Below are 23632 nucleotides of genomic sequence, written 5' to 3' on the forward strand. Positions count from 1 at the left end.
AATTTCATTGAAATAGGTCAGTTGGTTTTGCAAATTTACTAATCTTGCAAATATTTTTGGATCTTATTCAGAGGGATAAATCCCAAAATATGTTATATATGGCATGGTTTTGGATAGTGGAAAGGATGCCTGAACAACACACTTAACCCATCAGAACAGAGTAGGTCCCATTTTCACAGCCTGGAAAAGCTATGGGTGAAGAGTGATCTTATTAACATATAGAGCTAGTGGCATTTCAACTAACAACCAGGAGGGGCCTGAATTATAATATACTTTCAATCAGGACAAGAGAAGCTTGCTGCTTAAAAATCATATGGCACATCTGTATACTTATCAAGTAAAATGTCAATTACTATTGTAAATCATATGATAAACAAGAATTTCACACAGACTAAAATAAATAACAGTTGTTTTATTATCTGTAAGTGAGCATATGCTAAAACTTGGCATTTCCTGACAATGTTTATAGACCAATTATCAAATAAAATACACAGGTCAAATATTAACTTGTAAGAACCCGACAGTGCTATTTTCCAGTTAATTTCTTCATGATGGGGCTCTCAGGTTCCGCACTTGTGAAAATGCTTCCTACAACAACATGAGTACCCCAGAGATTATGACGAATAACTTTGCAGCAGCCAAGGTCATCAACACAGAATCCTAAATGGCGGTAGCGTTCATCTGTTTCAAACAGTGTGTTGTTGGTATATGGCCCAAAAAACTGGGGAAAGACATATTTTAAAGATATTTTGTGTTAATCAGTTCAGCACCGTTACAATCTTACAAAACAAATGGTTTCAAGATTTAAAATGACAAAACTACACAAGTTTAAAATTCTTACCCCCACAGGATTTTGATACAAGTTATTTAAAACAGAAACACTTTGTAAGCTTTGTTTTGGCATAACAGCTGTTGCCCTTAAAAATAACTGTAATTTGCTTTGTTTTCTGAAATAAAAGGCATAGGTTTTCACTCTCACAACCAGTTTACAGGACCAGGAATTTAATTCTTAAATCCCTATAGACTTCACAAATGTAACATATTATTAAGCACTCAGACTATTTTTTTCTTTTCTGAGAAGTAAATGCAGCCACTGAAATATGGTACAGCAAATATCCAGAATTTTTTGTACATGGTAGAACTGTAAAATCCTGGAAAAGAAAAAAGGAGGGAATCTAAATGGAATCGTTGATCTATCTTAACTATTATGATTCTAAAGGACACAATCAGCCATAAAAAGGAGGTGGTATACTGCAATAACTTTTTAGCTTTTTCTTTGAAATTTGGAAGTAAACATGAATGATAATTGCTATAAATCCATGCATTTAAAAAGTGCAGGAACGCATTTTGAAATCTTTACAGTAAGTAGCTGCATGGGTAAGTACTAACCATTGTGATTAAAAGTTGCAGAACAGATTCCAAAAGTAGAGTCTGACCGTACCAAACTTTTAGCCGAGGACAGAAATAACCCGTCAAATTTCTCAATAAATACACAAAATGTGAGAAACTTTTGCTCCCAAGTCTCTGCCTATGTTTTTCTTCCCTATAGACAACAGACTCTGCCATATGGGAAGTCTATGCATCAGCTCTGATTACTTTCTCTCCCCTTTGTCAGTTGTGCTTTGTCCCCACCTGCTGCTGGAGGGGAGTGGCTGGCCAGAATCTGACTGCTTTGAGAAGAGAGGCAATCAGCTAATGGGGGAGAGGGGGGAAGGGGGCGGAGCAGTAACTACAGGGGTGTGTGTGGGGGGGGGCGGATGACAAAGTTTGTGCCTACACTGATGGGGGAGTGGAGTGGTATGATGCAGCAGTTTTGTAAGACTGAACAAGATTGCTGAGTGGTATAATCAAACAAAAAAAATACCCCTCTATGGGTATGCCTACGCTAGAGAGAAGATCAAAGCTGTCCCCCTGTCAATCTTCCATAGCTCGAATTAGCAGGTCTAATGAAAACATGGTAATTCAAACTGAAAGGGGCACTTCGGTTGATGCTGGTACTCCTGCTTCCACAAGGTGTACGGGAAGTCAAAGGGAGAGTGTTCTCTCTGCAACGATCTGCAGTATGAACAGTGCCAAAAGTTGTGTTAAGGTACTTCGACTTCAGCTATACAGTTAATGTAGCTGTAGTTGAGTGTCTTAATTTGACCTTATTCTGTAGTGCAGGCATACCCAAAATGACCATGCAAAGCATATTAGTGGTCCTTACAGCTTTGAAAATGCTTATTCCTGGCACAGACCAAGGACTGGACATGTATATTATGTGATTGAAGGGGATTAGTAATGTTTCAATGAAAGAAGATCCTAATAAGTTACATTTAACTAGACTGGACTTAGTAAGCATGACAATTTTAATGACACACACAGGTAACCAATTTAGCCTGATACTGAATACTAGTGGCTGTTTAATATGTGGAATATATGCTAATATTATTCCTAATGGGACATAATTGAAACACTTGGGCTACGTTTACACTGCAGTGCTATTTCAGAATACCAGAGGTATCCCAAAACAACTATTCTGTGTCTTTTGAGCCACCCATTATTTTGGAATACAACAGGCTCACTATTCTGACATCCTTGTAAACCTCTTTCCATGAGGAATAAGGGACATTTTGGAATAGTGATTTATTTCAAAATAAGCACTGTGTAGATAGCTTATTTTGAAATTTGGTGCTATTTTGAAATTGACTAGAAATAAGCTAAGCAATCTTCATTGCTCAAATTGCTTAGCTTTTTGACCTATTGATGCATTGTGGATGCACCCTTTGAGATCAAAGGCTCAATGTCGAGTTGGCAGCTGGTATCAAATGGAGTGCTGCAGGGATTGGTCCTGGGGCCAGTTTTGTTCAACTCCTTCATTAACTATCTCATTCAACTTTATTAACAATGAATTGCATCCTCAGCAAGTTTGCAGATGACACTGGGTGGGTAGAGGGGGGCAGAAGAGATAGATGTGCTGAAGGGTAAGGATTGGGTTCAGAGTGACCTAGACAAATAGGAGGATTGGGTCAAAAAATCTGATCAGGTTCAACAAAGAAAAGTGTAGAGTCCTGCCCTTAGAATGGAAAAATCCCATGCATTGCTATAGGCTGGGAAACAACTGGCTAAAAGCAGCAGCTATGCAGAAAAGTTTTGGGGATTATAGCAGTTGAAAAGCTGGATATGAGTCAACTGAGTTCCCTTGTTTCCAAGAAGACCAATGGCATATTGGGCCAATAGCAGCATTGCCAGCAGATCAAGGGACGTGATTATTCCCCTGTATTCGGCACTGCATCTGAAGTATTATGTCCAGTTTTGGGCCTCCCACTGCTGAAAGGATGTGAACGAATTAGAGTGTTGAGCAGAGGGCAATGAAAATTATAAGTCATGTGCCTGAGCCCCCTTATGATAAGAGGCTGTGGGAAATGGACTTATTTAATCTGCAGGGAAGTGGAGGGAAAATAAAGGATTTGATAGCAGCCTTCAGTTACTTGAAGTGGGGCTCCAAAGAATATGGCGCTTGTCTGTTCTCAGTGATGGCAAATGACAAAAGGAGCAATGGTCTCTCTCAAGTTACAGTTGGAGAGAACTAGATGTATATTATAGAACAAAAAAGTTCATTAGGAAGGTGGTGAAGCACTGGAATGGGTTACCTAGGGAGATGATGGAATTTTCATCCTCAGAGATTTTTAAGGCCAGGTTGATAAAAGCCCTGGCTGGAATTACTTAGTTGGGATTGGTCCTGCTTTGAGCCAGAGGTTGAACTAAATGACCTTCTGAGGTCTCCTCCCACCCTTAGTCTTCTATGAATTAGCTAGTGCCAGGAGATTATTTTGTTATGACCCAATTGTTAAATAGCTGTGAAATTCTTAGAAGTGAACTTTTTTTAAAGCATGCTATAAGTATGAAGTGATGCAATGTAGTCAATTTCAATTCAGTTCAATATTCTGTGTCTTAACTTTTTGAAAAAAGTTGGCAGACTTAGAATGGCTATTTGAATTCAGTCATCTAACAAGTCTAGTATATCTTCAACTACAATATTATATTGTATTGGTACAGCAAAAGGATTTCATTACTGTAATTTTACTGGTTATAGAATTAGGGATGTAAAGTTTTGATTAATTGGCTAATTGAATAGTTGATGCAATGATTAGTCGATAAGGGCACTTCCGCCTTTAAAGTGTTGCTTCACAGGGGCTGTTGCTACACTTGAAAGGCGAAAGTATTGCAAGAGAGCATGGAGCGAGTGGGGGACTCAAGAAGTCCCATGATCCCTTGCAACATTCCAAAGCAGCAGCATCACATGGAGCCCGGTGTCCACACGGTACTGCTCCACACGGGCTCCGCGCGGTACTGCTGTTTTGAAACACTACATGCAGCCCGGATCAGCTGGGGACTCCCAGCTGGCCCTGAGGCTGCTTGCAGCATTTCAAAGTGGCAGCGCCGAGTGGAGGCTGGGGTCTGGCCCCTGGCCCGGGGCGCAACATGGTGCTGCCACTTTGAAGCAACTCCTTCTCTCCTCCCATTACTGCCTCTTTCTGATAGAGGCAGCAAGGGGGAGGGAGAAGCAACTAGTTGACTAGAATAGTTAACTAGTCATTCATGTCCCTATATAGAATATTAAGTGCAGTCTCAAATGTTCCAGAGAAAACATATGCACTGATGTACTTCCACTCCATTCTGCAGTGACTGTATACTTGTAAGGAGGAGAAGTTAGTTCATTTTCTAACTTCCATTTCTTAGCTTCTTTGCTACCATGTTCTTCAGGGTAGCAACTGCAATGATGATTTGGGTAGTATGGATAAAGAGTAACTTGCAGTTGGAACAAGATCACAATTTCACTTTAATATACCAAGGGAGATACCAGACGACCAAAATGTTTTTGATCAACAAAAAATGGCTTGCATTTGAACTAGTAACTGGCAGGTAAAAGGGTCCACCAATCTATAAAATCAGTCTCCATTCCCTCCCATTCTTTTCAGCAGAATAACTTACTGCCAATCCTGAGGATGGATCTATAAAGTCAGCCCAATAGCCTTCAGACAAGAGTGAATAGCAAATTTCCTTGGCACCATTAACGAACTAGAAAGGAGAAAAAACATTACATTAAAAAGTTCTCCTTTTATTTATATGTAAATACTGAATGGATTTTTTAAAGTTATAACCAGTACAGAGCTTCTCTCTAACCCATACCAATAAATGTTAAATTTAACATCTTTTTAAAGAAAAAAGGCCAACCCCACCACTAAAAGGATTAACATTAACATATATTAGGCTACTACCATTGCATTAGATTTAAAAGAAATTCTCTGCACCATCCAGTAGAGGATTACCAGTTTGCACAAGGATCATATAATTGCTTTGATTGGACATGCAGTCTGTAGAAAGGCTGTAAAAGTTAACCATTGCTTGTTTTTTTTTTTTTTTTTATCTGTTAAGGATTCATGAAAAACTGAGCTTCTTAGTTTGCTACAATATCATATACAACTTAAGTACTCCTCCAAAAGTTCTCCACGATAGCTTTTAACAAACAAGACAGTAGTGTGTGATTACCCTTAATTAGAAAAGTCTAACTACAAGTCCCTTTAAACATAACTCAGGACACCAAATTTTCTAGTTAAAATGTATTTAAAATATAGTTTTATAAGTATTTGCTACTTTGTAACCAACTGTCATGCTGCAGTTAACCCCTGGACAAGAGTTCAACTCCTCTGAACATATCTGCCTATGCAAAGAAAGTTGTATCTGGGTGTTTTGACAAATAAATGGGAGGAGGCTAGTTAATTTTTAAGGTTTTATAGACATCTTTTTCAGAAACAAGCAAGCAACACAGGGAGAACTTGTCATGCTAACATCTTACAAAAACACTAAAAAGAAAGGAGTTTAAATTTTAGGGCAACTTTTAGTACAGCTGGCTGTTATGATATGGCCAGGGTTTGTTTAATGTCTCTGATGGCATCTGGTATTAATTTGTCTAATAGGTTATTTAAAGACAGCATTTCATGCATACATTTTTGGTAAACCAGATATGAGACTGTTTCAGCACTGTATCAAAATAACAGTCAAAGTGGTGTGTTAATTTAAACTTGAGTCTTATTACTGTAAACACCCATATCTGTAAATAACTCCCAATACTTTAGCAAATGCCTCTCACATTAAATTAGTTTTTCTGAAGTTATTTCTAACCATCTACAAAGCAAACAAATAGGCCATTTTATTGTGATTTTGCTGTTAGTAACCTTTAGGCCAGGAGGTTACATCTACACCCTTACAATGATTATATTAGAGTTGACAAGGAGGTGCACAAGGAAGAAAGAGCACAATCAACATATAATTAGACCAGATTACAACACTAAAGACCAACAGACCATAAATAATGCAAAGACAAGGACAAACTAAAATGAAGGGAATTTTACTTTGTATGCTATCTTCACACTAATGCTTTACACTGCATATTCCTTTTCCTGTAGAAATCCTCACTTTGCCTCTACTGATTGATGGACTACATTTATAAATTATAATTTCAAAGACAGGTAAGTAAAACTGTTTTCATTTTAATTTCTGCTGATGCTGATGGTCATCCATAATTAGATGTAGTAGTCAAAATCATTATACAGGAAGGGAACCTATCAGTTGAAGAGATTTAAAATGCATCCAACATTTTCAAGGGATTTATTTTAATTTAATTTAATTTTTATTTTATTTATTTGCAGTTACAAAAATTAGCATCAGCAGTAAACACTGACATCTGCTGGAACAGACAAGAAATTCACAAACTTGCTTTTTCTAGAAAGAGACCTCTAGTGGCAATTCAACTAGATTCACTTGAATTAAGGTAGTGTGGAAGATTAACTTGTATCAATGACATGCAGGTTAAAAGCATTAACGGAATACATAATTATAATTTTAAAAATAAAACTAATCATTGTCTTGTAGTTGTAAAACAGGTCAAATTAGCAGAAACTATGAAAGAATGAGAATTAAATCATGCAAAGCAACAAAATGGCATAAAATGTATTGCAGTTGTACGTCAATGATAAGGAAAGAATCTTGACCGATTATAAAACCAAGTATCTGGGGTAATATGTGGAAATGAATTCAAACATTTTCACATAACAAGAGGACTACTGTAACTCATCTCCCCACCAAATAAGATTAAAATTTAGCATTTTCGCATAAATATATGAAGAAGTTTTTGTAAAACTAGAAGTTCATTAGCCCCATTTTACCAATAAAAAAAAATTACATTTGGTTAGGTCAAGGGATTGGTCTAAAATAATTAGATTAAGTCAATTCCAGAACTAAAATTGGGTCAAAACAAACAAAAAGAGGCTCATATACAAAAGATATGACTACAAATAAGAATATGTTGACACTACATACAAATACTTACATTTTCTAATAGCAGCTCTCTCTCATCTTCCACCTCTTCACTCCATACCGTCATATCATTTTTAGTTTTCTGGGTTATGGTTAGTACTGTTAGATTATTGGTGTTTACTTCTGGAAACATTGATTCAAAGTCTAGAAAAATTGAATCAACATGTTAAGAGTGCAATGGGTTGATTTTGTATATTTTATGCTTTTTCTACTTCAGTCAGGATGCTTGCAAATATCAGGAGTATTTCATTCAGTGTGCTAAATTTCACTTAAACCACTGTGATAATAAACGTCACCATTTTAGAATCTGCATGCAAATCAGTATCTTGCCACTCAGCAAAGACTTAGTGTAACACCTGGGTACTTAACTCTGCTACTAATGAGATTTTATTCCTTTAAAACATACTACTAGACAACATGAAATAATTATAATTAAAATACAAGTGTTAACTTCTTCTGGTGACAAGTCACATTTCATAATTAATTACCCTTGCATTAATTGTGTGTTTTTACTGTGACTAACCCAGTCTCTCTCATATCAGGCATTGGCAAAACAACCAATTTTAAACAAATTTGGGTTTATGCTTTTGAAAATTAGTGGATTTTTTTTTTTTAACTGACTTTTGGCTTGCAGGTTTTTCTGCTTCATTCCAAAAGCTGCTTTTTCTTTGGGCTTCTCTCTCAGACCATGTTCCGTCTACCACACCTACCATTATGACACCAAAAATCCACCCCCAAAATTTCTGAAACCTTTGGACTGCTTTTTAAGACCATTTCATGCTTGTGGTTCTGAAATTTTTGGCATGTGTACTACATACTTAAAGAAAGGTGCCCATTTCTAATTGGAATTCACAGCTAGGAACCTTCTTCTAGTGGGTGGCCAACCTGTTACAGATGAAGAGCCAAAATAGTGGTGGATACAGCACAGAGCCGAGGGAAAGAAGTCGTTGAGTAAAAACAAAACCCAAAAAAACCCCCAAAACTGCCAACACTGCCCCTTTATGATCTGCACCCTGCCCAGACAAGGAAAAAAGATCAGAGCAGGGGACCATGAGAAGAGCTGCGCATGTGGAAACAGCAATTTTTCCTTTGAAGAGTCGCATGCGGCTCGTGGGTTGGCCACCCCGTCCTAGAGTCTAATGTGTGGAGAAAGAGAAGTTATTGGGCCAGAGACAATGAAAATAAATCTACATCCTGATGGATAGTGCACTCACCTGGGAGGTGGGAGACCAATGATCCAGTCTGAGGCAATGGAGCTGGAGACGGGATCCCTGGTCTCCTCAGTACATAAGAACGGCCGTACTGGGTCAGACCAAAGGTCCATCTAGCCCAGTATCCTGTCTGCTAACAGTGGCCAGCACCAGATGCCCCAGAGAGGGTGGACCGAAGACAATGATCAAGAGATTTGTCTCATGCCATCCCTCTCCAGCCTTTGACAAACAGAGGCCAAGGACACCAATTCTATTCCCTGGCTAATAGCCTTTTATGGACCTAACCTCCATGAAATTATCTAGCTTCCCTTTAAACTCTATTATAGTCCTAGCCTTCACAGCCTCCTCTAGCAAGGAGTTCCACAGGTTGACTACACGCTGTGTGAAGAACTTTCTTTTATTAGTTTTAAACCTGCTACCCATTAATTTCATTTGGTGTCCTCTAGTTCTTCTATTATGGGAACTAATAAATAACTTTTCTTTATCCACCCTCTTCACACCACTCATGATTTTATACACCTCTATCATATCCCCCCTCAGTTTCCTCTTTTCTGAACTGAAAAATTCCAGTTGCTTTAATCTCTCCTCATATGGGACCTGTTCCAAACCCCTAATCATTTTAGTTGCCCTTTTCTGAATCCTTTCCAAGGCCAAAACATCTTTTTTGAGGTGAGGAGACCACATCTGTACACAGTATTCAAGATGTCGGTGTACCATAGTTTTATGCAGGGGCAGTAAGATATTCTGTGTCTTATTTTCTATCCCTTTCCTAATAATTCCTAGCATCCTATTTGCCTTTTTGACCGCCGCCTCTCACTGTGTGGAAGTTTTCAGAGAACTGTCCACGATAACTCCAAGATCTCTTTCCTGATTTGTCATAGCCAAATTAGCCCCCATCATACTGTACGTATAGTTGGGGTTATTTTTCCCCGATGTGCATTACTTTACACTTATCCACATTAAATTTCATTTGCCATTTTGTTGCCCAATCACTCAGTTTGGTGAGATCTTTTTGGAGTCCCTCACAGTCTGCTTCTGTCTTGACTATACTAAACAGTTTGGTATCATCCACAAACTTTACCACCTCACTGCTTACCCCTTTCTCCAGATCATTTATGAATAAGTTGAAAAGGACTGGTCCCAGGACTGACCCTTTGGGGACATCACTAGTTACCCCTCTCCATTCTGAAAGTTTACCATTTATTTCTACCCTTTGTTTCCTGTCTTTTAACCAGTTCTCAGTCCAAGAAAGGACCTTCCCTCTTATCCCATGGCCATGTAATTTACACAAGAGCCTTTGGTGAGGGACCTTGTCAAAGGCTTTCTGAAAATCTAAGTATACTCTATCTACTGGATCCCCCTTGTCTGCATGTTTGTTAACCCCTTCAAAGAACTCTATTAGATTAGTGAGACATGATTTCCCGTTATAGAAACCATGCTGACTTTTGTCCAACAAACTATGTTCTTCTACGTGCCTCACAATTTTATTCTTTACTATTGTTTCAACAGTAGAACAGCTTTCACAGGAAAGGCTAAGGTAGACCCACATCAAAATATCCCATTGCCCAATGGTTAGGGCACTTACTTGAGTACCAGAGCCCTCTTCAAATTTTAACCTGTGTAGCATTAGGTCATCTTGGAGCTTGCCTACTGGATTGAGCCCTGCAGGTGAGACAGGTGCTCCTCTTTCCTAGGTGCCTAACTTTCCCCTGGTTTGTGGATTGCACTAGGGCTTCAGCTGCCTATAACAAAGCAGCAGAAACAGGAACATAATCTATATTTTTGCACACAAAAAATCCTAAATCCCTTGTGAACCTAACCCCAAGTGTTTTATGGTCATGGATTATTCCCAGTCTACCCAAAAAGGTTCCTGTTGAACAGGGAGGATTAGACAGAATTGAAACCAGATAAGACTTATTCAGTAGTTTCACAGCAACTCTCCCTATGGAGCACAGAACATAAGAGTAGTTGGGATATGGCAAGCATCTCTACACATTCCACTGGACCATAAGCCTATACAGCTGCACACAAAGCAGATATGAAGGCAGTTTTGGTCAGATTATCAGCATACAATGCCTTTAAAAACACTTCAGTTGACCTTTTAATTTTACTAGAGTTATTATTTCTTAAATTCCTTTATTATTTATGTTATTAGTACAATAAATTTTATTTTCATATAGAATTAAGGATTTATATATGTAAAAATATTAACATTTTAGTAACCAACTAATTAAGATTGTTTTTATTGATTTTTTTAAAATGTGAAACTATAGGCACTAATTCACAAGCTCTGATGCTTTGCTCTGATGAGACACTATATATTTTTACTTAATAAAATCTTTAGTTAAAAAACGTGGAAGATGTACCTTTTCGTAACAGTTCTGGACAAGTTTGTATTGCACATTCTATCTTAGCATTTTCAAAGTATGTTTCAGCATTATTTATTTGCTGTTTAGGAGGGACATCAGTGCCCTGAGGAAAATCAAGGAAATACAAATGGGAAATTTTCAGGTTCATGGAATGTGACGTGATAAACAATTAAAATACTATTTTTGAATGGATTTTTGTAATCCCTAGAATCTGCAGACGTTTATTCACAGAAGTTGTCCCACTGAGTAAATATTGCTCACAAACCTCATCATCTTCCATTTTATAGATGAGACAGAGATATTCAAATATTTGAACAGAAGAATAAATGTGTATTAGAACTAGGTCTCCTGACATCCAAACCTATTATTTATCAAGATTAGTCTTCTCCTAAAATCTAATCCCATGATCACTAAAGTCAATGTAATTACTTAAGCGAAGCTGCAATATCAGGCCTATGTATCATTAAAACAATATGTATTAAATGTATAACAAATGAGTTTTGAACTTTTCACTGCATTTACCTATTCCATATCAGATGGGACTAAACACATTAAAATTCCAGCATTCAAATAAATGGCTAAACCTAACTGCTGAAGTATCACTTAAGAATGCATGAAATTGGCTTGGCTGCGATGAAAAAACTAAACAGGTGAAGATATACCACTATAGGAATCCAAACAAAAATATACATAAAATTATGCCATCCTATTTAAGCTTGATATTTTAAAAACAAATTTAAGTACTGAATTGTTGCAGCCTCACAGCTAAAACTATTTGCTACTGCTGCCATATAAAAGCTCTTTAATATCTAAAGGTATTGAGCTAAGGCTCTACCTTGAACAATTTGAGTTCTGTAGCTGCCTTTAATGTGGAATTTCTGCAAGTTATCAGAGTAAACCAGGGGTGTCCAAACTTTTTTCAAAGAGGGCCAGATTTTATGAAGTGAACATGCGTGAGGGCCGACCATTTTGCCTGACATTCTTTGAACCATTAAAATTAACTATTTTATGCAAAGTTTATTGCAAACGGCATACTTTTCATTTTGTCACATGGATGACAAATCTAAACAGGTGTTAAATCACTCTGCCTTTCATATCTGAAGGCCAGATGAAAAAAAAAATCCAGGAAGCTGAAATATATGTCAGGAACATTGTAAAGTACATTACATATTATTGGTAATAAAGGTTGTCTGTCAACTTTTAAGTTCAAAAAATATGAACAGGTACATAACACCAAGTATACATGTTGTGTCCAAATATATTTATAACTGATTTAGACCAACTGACATTAACTGAGATTTTACAATGTATTCATCTCAATACATATGGATTAGTTGGGAGCCATAAAAGATAGATATTGCCAAATTACCTGTGGGGCCGTATTAAACCGGAACACGGGCCGCAATTGGCCCGTGGGCCGGGCTTTGGACATACCTGGAGTAAACGGTTGCTCCTAAATGGATAGTGAAAACATCGGTCTGCTATGGGAGAGTGAAATGTCACATAAGGCTTTCCACATCTGTTCTATGTGTCAATATGGATTTGCTGGCTCTAATTCACATATATCCAGAGAAGAGCAACAAGAATAATTAAAGGTCTAGAAAACATGAGCTATACGGGAAGGCTGAAAGAACTGAGCTTGTTTAGTTTGGAAAAGAGAAGGCTGAGAGGGGACAGGACAGTAGTTTTTGGATATCTAAAAGGGTGTCACAGGGAGGAGGGGGAAAAATTTTCCCCTTGGCCTTTGATGATAGGACAAGAAGCAATGGGCTTAAACTGCAGCAAGGGAGGTTTAGGTTGGACATTAGGAAAACCTTCCTAACAGTCAGAGTGGTTAAACATTGGAATAAATTGCATAGGGAGGTTGTGGAATTTCCATCACCGGAGATATTTAAGAGCAGGTTAGACAGACATCTATCAGGGATGATCTAGACAGTGTTTGGTCCTGCCATGAGGGCAGGGGACTGGACTTGATGATCTCACGAGATCCCTTCCAGTTCTAGTATTCTATGATTCTATATACAGTAATATGAAAGTTACCTTACCATTAATAACAGTAATAAAGCTAATGCAACAATTACTTTGGCAGTCTAATAATGCTGAACTAGTAAATGCAATAGTCAGAGAGAAATAATATATACCAAGGATGGGCAATAATTTTTAAAAAGGGGCTACTTCAGAAATTTGTGAAGTAGCCCCAGGCTGCCCCAGAAGGGGTGGGGCCAGAAGATTTCTTGTGCTCCCCTGAGCACAGACCCTGATTGTGTGGGATCACATGCAGTCTTTCCTGCTCCAGCCCCTAGAAAGAATCACCAGCTGTTTAAAATCAGGGCCTGGGGTGGAGGGGAGTGTGCAAAGTCTCTTGCCCTCTGCACTGGCAGGGGAGAAGACTTTGAACGCTCCCCTGTCCCCAGGTCTCCATTGGCCTGGGAGCAGCAGAGCAGCTGTGGGTCAGAACCAGCATGCGGAGGCTGCTTTGCTCATCCTTGGCATATACAGTATGTTGGTAGAGCATCTAGAGCTGCAGCGAATGCAGAGGCACATGGTCAGTCTATAAAGCTATTCCTCTTAAAAAGACATAAGATGTTAGAAGGTTAGCATTTTGCTGTAAAATAGTAATCAGCAAGATGGCTTCTACTGTATTCCTCTCAATGTGGAAAATAACCGAGTGGATCTTCTGATCTTGTCAAAGAATTCATAAAAGGTCACTAACTGCAGTTCAGGTGCATGGCCATTTTCTGACTGCTTCTCTCATTGCTCTTTCTTTTTTAGTTGTCCCACAACCAATCATACTTTCCACTTACAAGGCTTACAAATTTACAAGACACGCAATAGCCAGAGGACTAAACCTAGTTGCCAACAGTGGAGGAAGGAGTGAGCCCTCAGGTAAGAATACCAGCTCTCTATTTACCCTATTCAGAGGCTGGAATGTTAGTAGGTCTTGGCTACACCAGGGATGTTAGAATACAGTTGATTAAATCAGGGGTTCCCAAACTTTTTGGCTGTGTCTAGACTGCATCCATTTTCTATAAAAGGGATGCAAATTAGACACATCACAATTGCAAATGAAGCGGGGATTTAAATCCCCCCCGCTTCATTTGCATAAACATGGCTGCCGCTTTTTTCCGGCTTGGGGCTTTGCCGGAGGAAAAAAGCCAGTCTAGATGGGGATCTTTCGGAAAATAAAGCCTTTTCCGAAAGATCCCTTATTATAAGCCCCGAGCCGGAAAAAAGCGGCAGCCATGTTTATGCAATTGAAGCGGGGGGGATTTAAATCCCCGCTTCATTTGCAATTGCGATGTGTCTAATTTGCATCCCTTTTACGGAAAAGGGATGCAGTCTAGACACAGCCTTTGACACAGGGACCAGTAAATCCATGTACGAGCTTTTGGAGGACCAGTAACATTCATTTTGCATATTCATTAAGCAAATGATAAATATTCAAATAAGTTGTTTCTGGTCCTCCTAAAGCCCCCACTGCTAGCATTAACAAAGCTTTTGATACAGTCACCCACAATATTCTTGCCAGCAGGTTAAGGGAATATGGATTGGATAAATGGACTGTAAAATGGATAGAAAGCTGGCTAGATCAGGGTTTCCCAAACTTTTTACTTTAGTTGGAACCCGTTTTTTTCAGTATTGTTTTTTGCAGCCCAAAAATATAAACGCATATAAAAAAAGAATGAAAAATTAATACATTTTCAATGTTTCACTCGGCTGCATCCTCTGCCCAGCCTGGGCCAGGGCTTGGGGGACCTGGTGCCTCATGGGCACTCCAGGAGGCGGGAACAGGAGCAGATTGGAGGTAGGGTATCTGACTAGGGGGGAGGGTGCAAGGAAGGGTAGGGTAGCTAGGTGTTCAGTTTTGTACCGGACAGTCTGCTATTTGAGGGTTTTGTCTGGGAAACAAATTGAGAAATTACCAGACATATAAAATGTCTGGTAGTTTCTAATTAGGTAAGTTTTATTATAATAATTAGGTGTATCGGTCCTTAGCTGTGAACTGCCTGGCTGGTAGATGTGCTCATGCTGCATGAGTGCATTTACCAGCCAGGCAGTTCTCAAACTACTTGAAGGAGGGGGGTGGTGGTGGTGGTGGTTGGGGGGGGAGGGGGGCGGGAGGAAATCGGGCAAAATGGAATCCCCAGGGCTAGACTCACTCATGTGCCCGGATCTGCAGGTACCCAGGTCAGTCCTGCTCCCCCCCTTGTCCTCCCAATCTCCCCAGTCCAGCCCTGCTTCCAGCGGCCGGTTCTCCCCCGGCCCCCACCAATCTGCCCCGGTCAGCCCTGCTCCCCTGACGACCCCTCCATCCAGCCCTGCTTCTGGTAGCTGGTTCTCCCATCTTCCTCCTCCTGATCTTCCCCGCCAGTGCCCCCTCCCCCACCCCACGTCCAGCCCTGGTTCCGCCGCCAGCCCTGGTTCCGCCGCCTGCCCTGCGCAACCTCCACTGGATAGCCCCGCTGCCCCCAATCCTGCTTCCGCTGCCTGCCTGCCCGCCCTGATCTCCACGGGACAGCCCTGCTACCACCAACCGTGCTTCCGCTGCCCACCTGCCAGCCCCAATCTCCGCGGGATAGCTCCACTGCCTCCAACCCTGCTTCCGCCGGCAACCCCTCCCAATCTCCATGGGACAACCCTGCTGCCCCCAACCTTGCTTCCCGGTGGCTGGTTTCTACCCCCCCACACCTCCCAGCCCGCCCTGCTCTGTTCCCTTCCTGGCAGCCACGCTGAGGCCTGGTATTTTTTTCCTGTGGCCCGGTACTGGGCCACGACCCATAGTTTGGGAAACACTGGTTTAAATGATTAACCTATAGTCTTGGGCTTATCCGTTAATCCAAAAGATTACACACACTTCTTTCCCCAGCTTCCTCTGTATCTAATACAGAGGCAGCAGTGCAGAGTGGCAGGAAGCTCCCTGGGAGTCGAGCTGGGAGTGTACTAGCTGCCCGCCCTGTCCCAAGGGGGAAACCAAAAATTGTTGCAGCTACACAATTACTAAAATAAACTATATCTAACATCCCCAGGCTGCATCTCTTCTGGCTGCTTTCATGGAAGAAATGCATTTCTCTGCCATTTTAACATCCTGCTGCTTTTTAGTTGCTGTGGCTGAGGTATGGGGGTGCAGAGTAATTTCTGCTATTCTACTTTTCCTTTGCCTCCATTAACTGTTCCTAAGACAAAAGATTTTATATGCAAAACTTTCCCAAACAGTAACAGTATGAAATTGATCTGATTCTTGTCTATAACCTCCTGAACAGCCATAGTGGAAACTTGACAATTTTCTCGCTTAGCAGTAGAGATGCTAGAGTGGGGGAGGAGGGACTTTTTGGATTGGGGGCTACTGAAAATCAGTCAAGGGCCGCACACAAATGAGAAGTTAAAAAAAGAAACCACAGAACACCCCAAAAAACTCTCACTGAAGGCCCCCCACTTGAAGAGAGAAAGAGACTCCCTACATTCCCCTTCACATACCAGAGCTTAGGGGGCACAACCTAGTAGATTTGTATGAGCTCTAGGCCTGCAGGGGGCAGCAGGGGAGCTCGAGTAGGTTCCTTAATGCTGGGGGAGCTGTGAGCCTTGGGGGCTGGATCCAGGCAAGCCGGGGGCCACATCTGGCTCCCGAGCCTTAGGTTTCCCACCCCTCCGCTAGAGCTTTCAGTCTAGAGACTTACTAGCAGACAGACAGCACATGCATCAATTACACTCAGTCCACTTCTTTTTTTTAAAAGAGGTAAAACTTTGATTCCATAGAAGTTAAGGCACTCAGCCGGAAAGCTCAATATGGGCAAGTGGATTGTTCAAGCTCAGGTTACATACACACAAATATTATAGAGCATTTTTACATAAAATAATTTCATAAATATTTTAAACTGATTTCCTATGTTTGAAGATGTCACAAAATTCATATGGGTTATGGAAAGTCAGTATGCTAGCTCAGTGATAGTCTTAGGCTGGAGAATGGCAAGTGGCTCTTTAATACCTCTCGTGAAGCTATTTGCAGCAATGATATTAAAAGACTAATTTATTAACCTAACCTATTAATCAGGCTGATTTCACAATATTAACCAACTGTAGTTGATAAAATATTTGGCTAGTCATTTTGCTGTGAACATTACACACACATCCACGGAGAAATGAAACAATGAATTCACACTGCTGTGGCTCTTTTGGGTAATGCTGATCGTTAATTTGGCTCCACATTTAGATGAGCTAAAATTTTCTTAATATGCAAAGCCAGTGAAACTGCCTACTGTTAATAGGTCACCTTTGAATCACTGTGAGATTTGCTATTCCCAAAATGGAGCAACTTCAACTACAATCAAGTTTAGTTAGTACATAGCTCATGTTGGCTTTCATGATCATATACGAACCATAAGTGCAAATAAGGGCACTTTGTGTCTTAATAAATAAAACCCATTCACCCCAAACGAAAAATCATTAAAAGTTAACAATTAATACCAATCTGTTTTTGCAAAAACAGATCAAACTAATCCAGCAATTTGTTTTAAAGTTAAGTTGTTCTAAATCTTATTTTAATATAACTAATACACAAAAGCAGCTATTTAAAATGTTATATATTTTGCAAACAATATACACATTACTCAGTGTCAAAAGTTTTAAAGGAAACAGTTTATTTTTTTGGGAAACAAATGTTCTCCCCTCATCTCTGATCATTTTCAGAGCACTAGCAATATTCTATTTTGGGGAGATTTTTCTTTGGCATATACAAAAATCCAAACACTACTACAATTTCCAGCTTCATGTATTAAATTATTATTCTTACCTGAAACTCATTTATGTATTGTGCCATCACAAATTCATGTCTCTCACTTGTTAAGGGCTCCACTAGTATATCAGGCAAACTTCTATGAAGCTGTGTTTTTGTCTGAGACGCTGTGCCGTTTAGGTGACAATCAAAACCTATATTACCAGGGAGCTGGAATCTCTGGTCCTGAGGACCAAATGGCCCCATTACTTCATCTGGCCACACAGTCCTTGGACCTGTCAAAAATTGTGTGCTTACATTATTCTTCATATTGGAAAAAGCACAGTTATTTTAAACTCCTAAATTGAAACATTTGAATACAAATAATGTAAAACAGAAAAAAAAATAGTCACAAAGATTAAGTGGGAAAAAAAAATCATCTCACAATACCAAAAAGTAATTTTTTTAAAATTTAAGACAGTTTTTAAGATCTTGAACTCTGGTAGTCAATGTAACAAAATTCTTGTGTTTTTCCTTACATATATCAGGTGGAGTAGCAGCAACATGAGGCTCATCTGAGCCAGAAGATCCTGCTGTGGAAAAAGTCTTGGGATTTACAACCCTTCTGACCAAGGAGTAAAATCCTGGCAGATAGGTCACCAGTCTTGCTCTGTTACAGAGCACCTACAGAGGATAAAAGCAGAACTTAGTGTCATATGCTGCAAGTAAAAGTGATCAATGATTTTATATTTAACTGTCTAGAATAGAAGACTAAATGTAACTCCATAAAGAAATATGTCTAGCAATGAAGTGTCATTAATTGTATTTTTTAGCTATAGGAACATTTTATACTACTAATACTGTAACTTTTCCATTCAATTTTGATAAAAGGAAACAGCATAGTGCAAACAAAAGTGTACTCTGAAATATCTCTTACATTTCAGCTACAGTTAGAAAAGGGTTAGAGTCAGGGAGGGTCAACACAGTAACAACACATTAATTAATTATATAGGTTTATGTATAGGGTCACGATACATTAGGAATATTAAATATCTGAATAGTTGATTCACCTCATGAATTCTTATCAGTTACTCGACTATTCTATAGTCCCAGGGGGGCGGGGCTGGCAGCCAGTGTGCTCCAGCTCCATTACCAAGGAGCCCCACTGCCACTCTGTGCTGCTGCCTCTGTATCAGAGGCACAAGCATGGGGTACCAGGTGGGAGTTAGTCACGAGGGGAGCCAGCTTAAAAGCCAGCTCCCCTCAGATGGCTGCCTGTTGCCCCCACACTGTTACCTGAGCTTCCAGACCCAGCACGAGCTGAAACTGAGTTGGGCTGCCTGCCCGCCTAGCTCCTAAAACACTTTAAATGCAGAGCTGCAGTGGGGGTAGGTAGCCCCACTATCCAGCCTGTTAAAAAAATTACTGGCCCGGGGGGGGGGGGGGGGGGGGGGGGGAGGAGGAATACATGTAGTTTATAACATTAACTAATAAGATTTTGCTTATCAGTTAATTGATTATAATCATACATCCCTAGATGCATTAGGTATCATTTCCTCTGTTTTTACATTTGAAAAAAACTTAAAATACAAAATCAGGAAAGTTCTTAGGAGCCATCAAAATATTTTAGGTAAATAAAAGCGGATATCTATTTTCAGTGCTTTGCCCTACAGACTAGCACTGTTTTCAGTCCACCTCCTGGTGCAAATATATTAAAGGATACTAAGAATAAGAATTTAAAAAAAAAAGCCAATACTCACACACACACACACACACAGAGTGTGCATGCAAATTTAGTTTTAAAAGAAATTATCACGATCAGCAAGAATAGCAATTCAGTCACTATACCATCTACCTGCAGTATTACAACTTGAGAGACTCAGTCAAACCAGGAAAGCCTAACATCAGTACTGACACTATTTAGCTTTGCTGACAAAACATTTTCAGGTGCAAAAAGCCAGAAATATGAGTTTATCATTGGAAGGTTACACAACTCTTACATATTCTGCAGAGCCAGAATTTGCCAGAGTTAATTTCATGCCAAGTAATTGTATTTCCAGGTCTAAGCATTTTGTTACAAAAATGCTAAGACAAAAACACAAACACCTACTTCTAACAAGAACAAAGAAAACCTTTAAAAAAATCCAAACAGAGCACAAAGGGATGCAAAGCTGTCTTCCTGAATCTACAACAGCCTGAAACAAAAGCACAGAGCAATGTGACCAACTCGAATTCATCTCAATGTAGTTAACTCAGAATCCTAATAATGAACAATGTTGGCATTTTTTTATATTTACTATTTTACTGTTGATTGATTTAACAAAAATATCCAGATAAAATGCTTAAGACCACAAATGTAATCTCTTCCCCAAGTTTCAAGAACTCCAACCAGTCAATATCTAATTGCTATAATTTCAAACTTTTCTTCAGCAACTAGTTTCTCCACTTCAACTATCCAATTATTCACTCAAACAACAACAAAAAAAGCTATAACAAATTAAAATGTTTAGGGATGGTAATATAAAATGAACTTTAATAGAAAAACATATTTAATTAAACAAACCCCTCAATTTTCTTAAGATACTTTCAACTACTACAAGATTTCTAACCTGCTGAACTGCAGTGCCTTCAAAACCCTTATCTTGTTCAAGTATTTAGGTCCATCTTGTACAACAGTATTTGGGCCTTCTTTCTACTTTTCTAAAACTGAGGGGAAACATTTGCAAAAATCTTAAGGCTCCATTGCTATACACATCTAATATACATAACTTTAAGTATGTGAGTAGTCCTATTGACTTTAATAGAACTGCTCAGTCAGACATGTGCATATCTGCAGGATTAGGACCTAACTCTGTCAACCTGAATACCACGCCTTTATATTGTAAAGACTGGTGTACATTATACACAGCTCTCCTTTTTTGTTAACACTTCTTGTATGCAGTGTTATTATAATATATTTTATTGGAATGGCTTCTGTTGGTTAGAGAAACAAGCTCCTGAACTTCCACAGAGCTCTTCAACTCAGAATCTTAAAGTCTTGTGTCTCTCTCACCAATAGAAGCTAGTCCAATAAAAGATATCATCTCAACCTCTTTGTCTTTCTAAATACAAACAGCTGGATCCTGCAGACATTTATACACCTGTGTTTAAGCACTTGATATGCACCAGCATTTCCAAGAATTGAGAAGTAAGTTGTTATGGGTCCAAATTCCATTAAGTTCATAAGATACCACAGTGTAGCACAATTTGATTCCACCTCAATGCTTTACTTGTTATAATCAGTACACAATTATCTGAAATCTGCCTTAAATAATAGCTCTCAGAGCCTTATATTCCAGTTTATCAATTTTTTCCACAGTAAATAAGCAACATCAGAACTTCAGTTACCATTTGTGCTGCCAAAGCAGCCTCTGAAATATACATTTGCTACTTAGTGTGAAAGACTTATACAAGATTATTTAGATAGAATTTAAAAAAAAATCCAGCAATTTTTGAAACTCCATAATAAATATAGAAATATATTTAGGAAATACGACAAATTTATATTCTTTGTTTATTGTACACACACTATAATCACTTGATCTTTACATTTAAGGTTTACATTGTCACCAGAAATCCTGTATAAAAGAATTCACTGTATCAAGGGTTCTCAAACTTCTCTGTGCCATGACAGTCTTCTGACAACAAAAATTATCACATGACCCCAGAATGGGGAACTGAAGCATATACATAAGTGTTCAAATGACTTGGGACAAATATATAAATGTACAGAACGCTCTGAAACATTCATATAGTCAAATCGCTCCATCAGTCAAAAATTCAACACTTTTTACATTAAAAAGTTGTGCACAATAAAACCTTTTTTATGACCATGTGCAGCAGAATTGCACTGAATGTCAATGATATCATGAAAAAAGAGAATCTGATGCCATATAAAATATTAACAAAAGAGCTCCAGATTTTTTTTTAGTTTGCATATTACTTTAGAGACACAAGATGGGGGAGATGAAAATTTTTTACTGGACTAATTCCTGTTGGTGGATGAGGTAAGATTTTGAGTATATATATAGAGAGCTCTTCTTTGGATCTAATCTTGTCAGATAAGAGTGGTATGAAGAGTCTTTCATGATACCCTAATAGTGCCACAATACAAATGAAATAAGTTTTCTACTTAATGCTGTTTAGCTTAATGATACAGCTAACATTATAAGCTAGTGGTAGCAGAGGTCAATCACTAAGTTACTCACATTGGCCATTTCCGAGTCTTCTCTATTTAAAATGTTTCCTGAAACAGAAGAAAGCAGCATCACACACCAGTGACTACATGGTGTCAAACACAATGGTTATGAGATTGTATTCAAACCGATTTAGAACATGCAACTGCTCCCGTGGTGACTAGGACCGCCCTGCAGCTCTCCCTGGGGGCCTCTAGTCTGTGCAGCACAATCCCCCACATTTTGCCGGCAGCCACACGAACAGTTTGCGCCAACATGCACCGTGGCCGACCCCTGTCGCGGGAGTGGCGGGTCTTTGACCACAGCGCTGCCCCTTAGCCACGCGGGGCCGCGCCTGAGCTGGGGGCCGCCAGCAGAGGGGAGGCGACCGGCTGCACCCTCAGTCTAGCCCTCGTCTCTCAGCACAGCGATAGGTCACCGGCCTCGCCCGCCCTCTCACCGGTAACCCCCGGGGCTCCCGAGTGCAGACGCGCAGCCTCACCACAGGCCAGTTCCCTGGCGAAGCCAGCCCGACCCGCGGCCCCACTCCCGTGCAGCGCCGCGGAGGAACAGGCCCCGACACTCCAGCGGCGCTGCCTGCCCCCCACCACCGGCTGAGACTGATGCCGATTCGGAGCGGGGCGGGAGGGGGGGGGGTAGCGACTCCGCTCGGGCCAAGCTCCTACCTCTCCCCGACTCCGGCGCTTCCTGCAAAATGGCGCCGGAAAATCGCCCAACGAATCGACTCCGGGAGCGCATCGATGAGCAGAGCGCCGAGTTCATCCAGGCAGCGGAGCGGGCGCCGCGAATCGGTGAGCTCACGGCACATCCTACGTTGGGGCTCTGGTCTCCCCGCGCAACAGGCAGAACACGTCGACGCACGTTGCATCGATGAGGCAGCGGCCAGGGGGGGCGGAGCTCGCTGGGACTGGGGGGCGTGACGGGGCGGGGCGCGCGCCGCGGTTGGCGGGCTCTGGCTGGGGTTTGCCTGCCCCGCCCGGAGGAGACGCTGCAGGGCGCTTGGCTGTTCGGGCCGGATTAGAGCCGCCGTCGCTTTTGCAGCCCTGCCTCGGGACAGCACCGCGCTGCAGCCCAGCCGGCTCCGGCCCTGCCGCAGGGCGAGGCAGGGGCCACCACGCCGGTGTATGGGGGGCTCCAGGCAGAGCAGCAAGGCGGAGCCGGGACAGCGCTCAGTCCTTGAGCTGGACTCGCCTGCTCAGAGGGACGAGCCGGGGGTCCCTGTTGAGGCCGCGGCCCGAGAGACAGGCTTCCTGCGAGGGCCCGTAGACACTGGCTTGCCCCGTCGGCTGCATCCTTCCTCCCCCCCCCCATCCCCCTCCTGTTCTGCAATGTGATTTGTCCTTTTCATATGTGTTCATTTTTTAATGGTATCCTTTGGTATATATGGTTGTGACTACTTTCTTCCACTATTTGATCTGAGGAAGTGGGTCTGGCCCACGAAAGCTCATCACCTAATAAACCATCTTGTTAGTCTTTAAAGTGCTACATTGTCCTGCATTTTGCTTCAGCTACCCCAGACTAACACGGCTACATTTCTATCACTAACAAACAGAAACCCAGCTGTGCGGGGGAGGGGGAATAGGTGCTGGTACAGCCATCCCAGGGATGGGGCTCCAGGCTGGAGAGTGTTAGGGTCATGTGGAGGGTTGGGGTGCTGAGCAAGCTGCAGGCTTGTGGCTATGAGGGTGCAGGAGTTTGGGCCGGGGTGCATGAGAGGCTCAGGGCAGGGAGGCTGGGAGCGTGATGGGC

At 40.8% G+C, this 23632-nt stretch overlaps 1 protein-coding gene across 4 annotated transcripts; it reads right to left on the minus strand.

The window, feature by feature from the left end:
* Positions 1 to 392: 392 nt before the first annotated feature.
* Positions 393 to 22720, minus strand: MMADHC (metabolism of cobalamin associated D). 4 transcript variants are annotated; one of them, XM_075933357.2, is made up of 8 exons: positions 22549 to 22712; positions 21896 to 21933; positions 18188 to 18332; positions 17727 to 17944; positions 10937 to 11042; positions 7373 to 7503; positions 4975 to 5061; positions 393 to 721 (listed from the first exon to the last, which is right to left on the minus strand). In XM_075933357.2, exons 1-8 carry the CDS (start codon positions 22643 to 22645, stop codon positions 527 to 529), a joined length of 1017 nt encoding a protein of 338 aa, XP_075789472.1. In that variant the 5' UTR covers positions 22646 to 22712; the 3' UTR covers positions 393 to 526. The 4 variants fall into 4 exon arrangements, with proteins under 4 accessions (XP_075789472.1, XP_006125696.2, XP_075789475.1 ...); XM_006125634.5 differs by lacking the exon at positions 22549 to 22712 and adding an exon at positions 22365 to 22497; XM_075933360.2 differs by lacking the exon at positions 22549 to 22712 and adding an exon at positions 22323 to 22345.
* Positions 22721 to 23632: the final 912 nt, after the last annotated feature.

This window comes from Pelodiscus sinensis, chromosome 7, assembly GCF_052426305.1.
Source record: "Pelodiscus sinensis isolate ZL-2025 chromosome 7, ASM5242630v1, whole genome shotgun sequence".
Taxonomy (NCBI): domain Eukaryota; kingdom Metazoa; phylum Chordata; order Testudines; family Trionychidae; genus Pelodiscus; species Pelodiscus sinensis.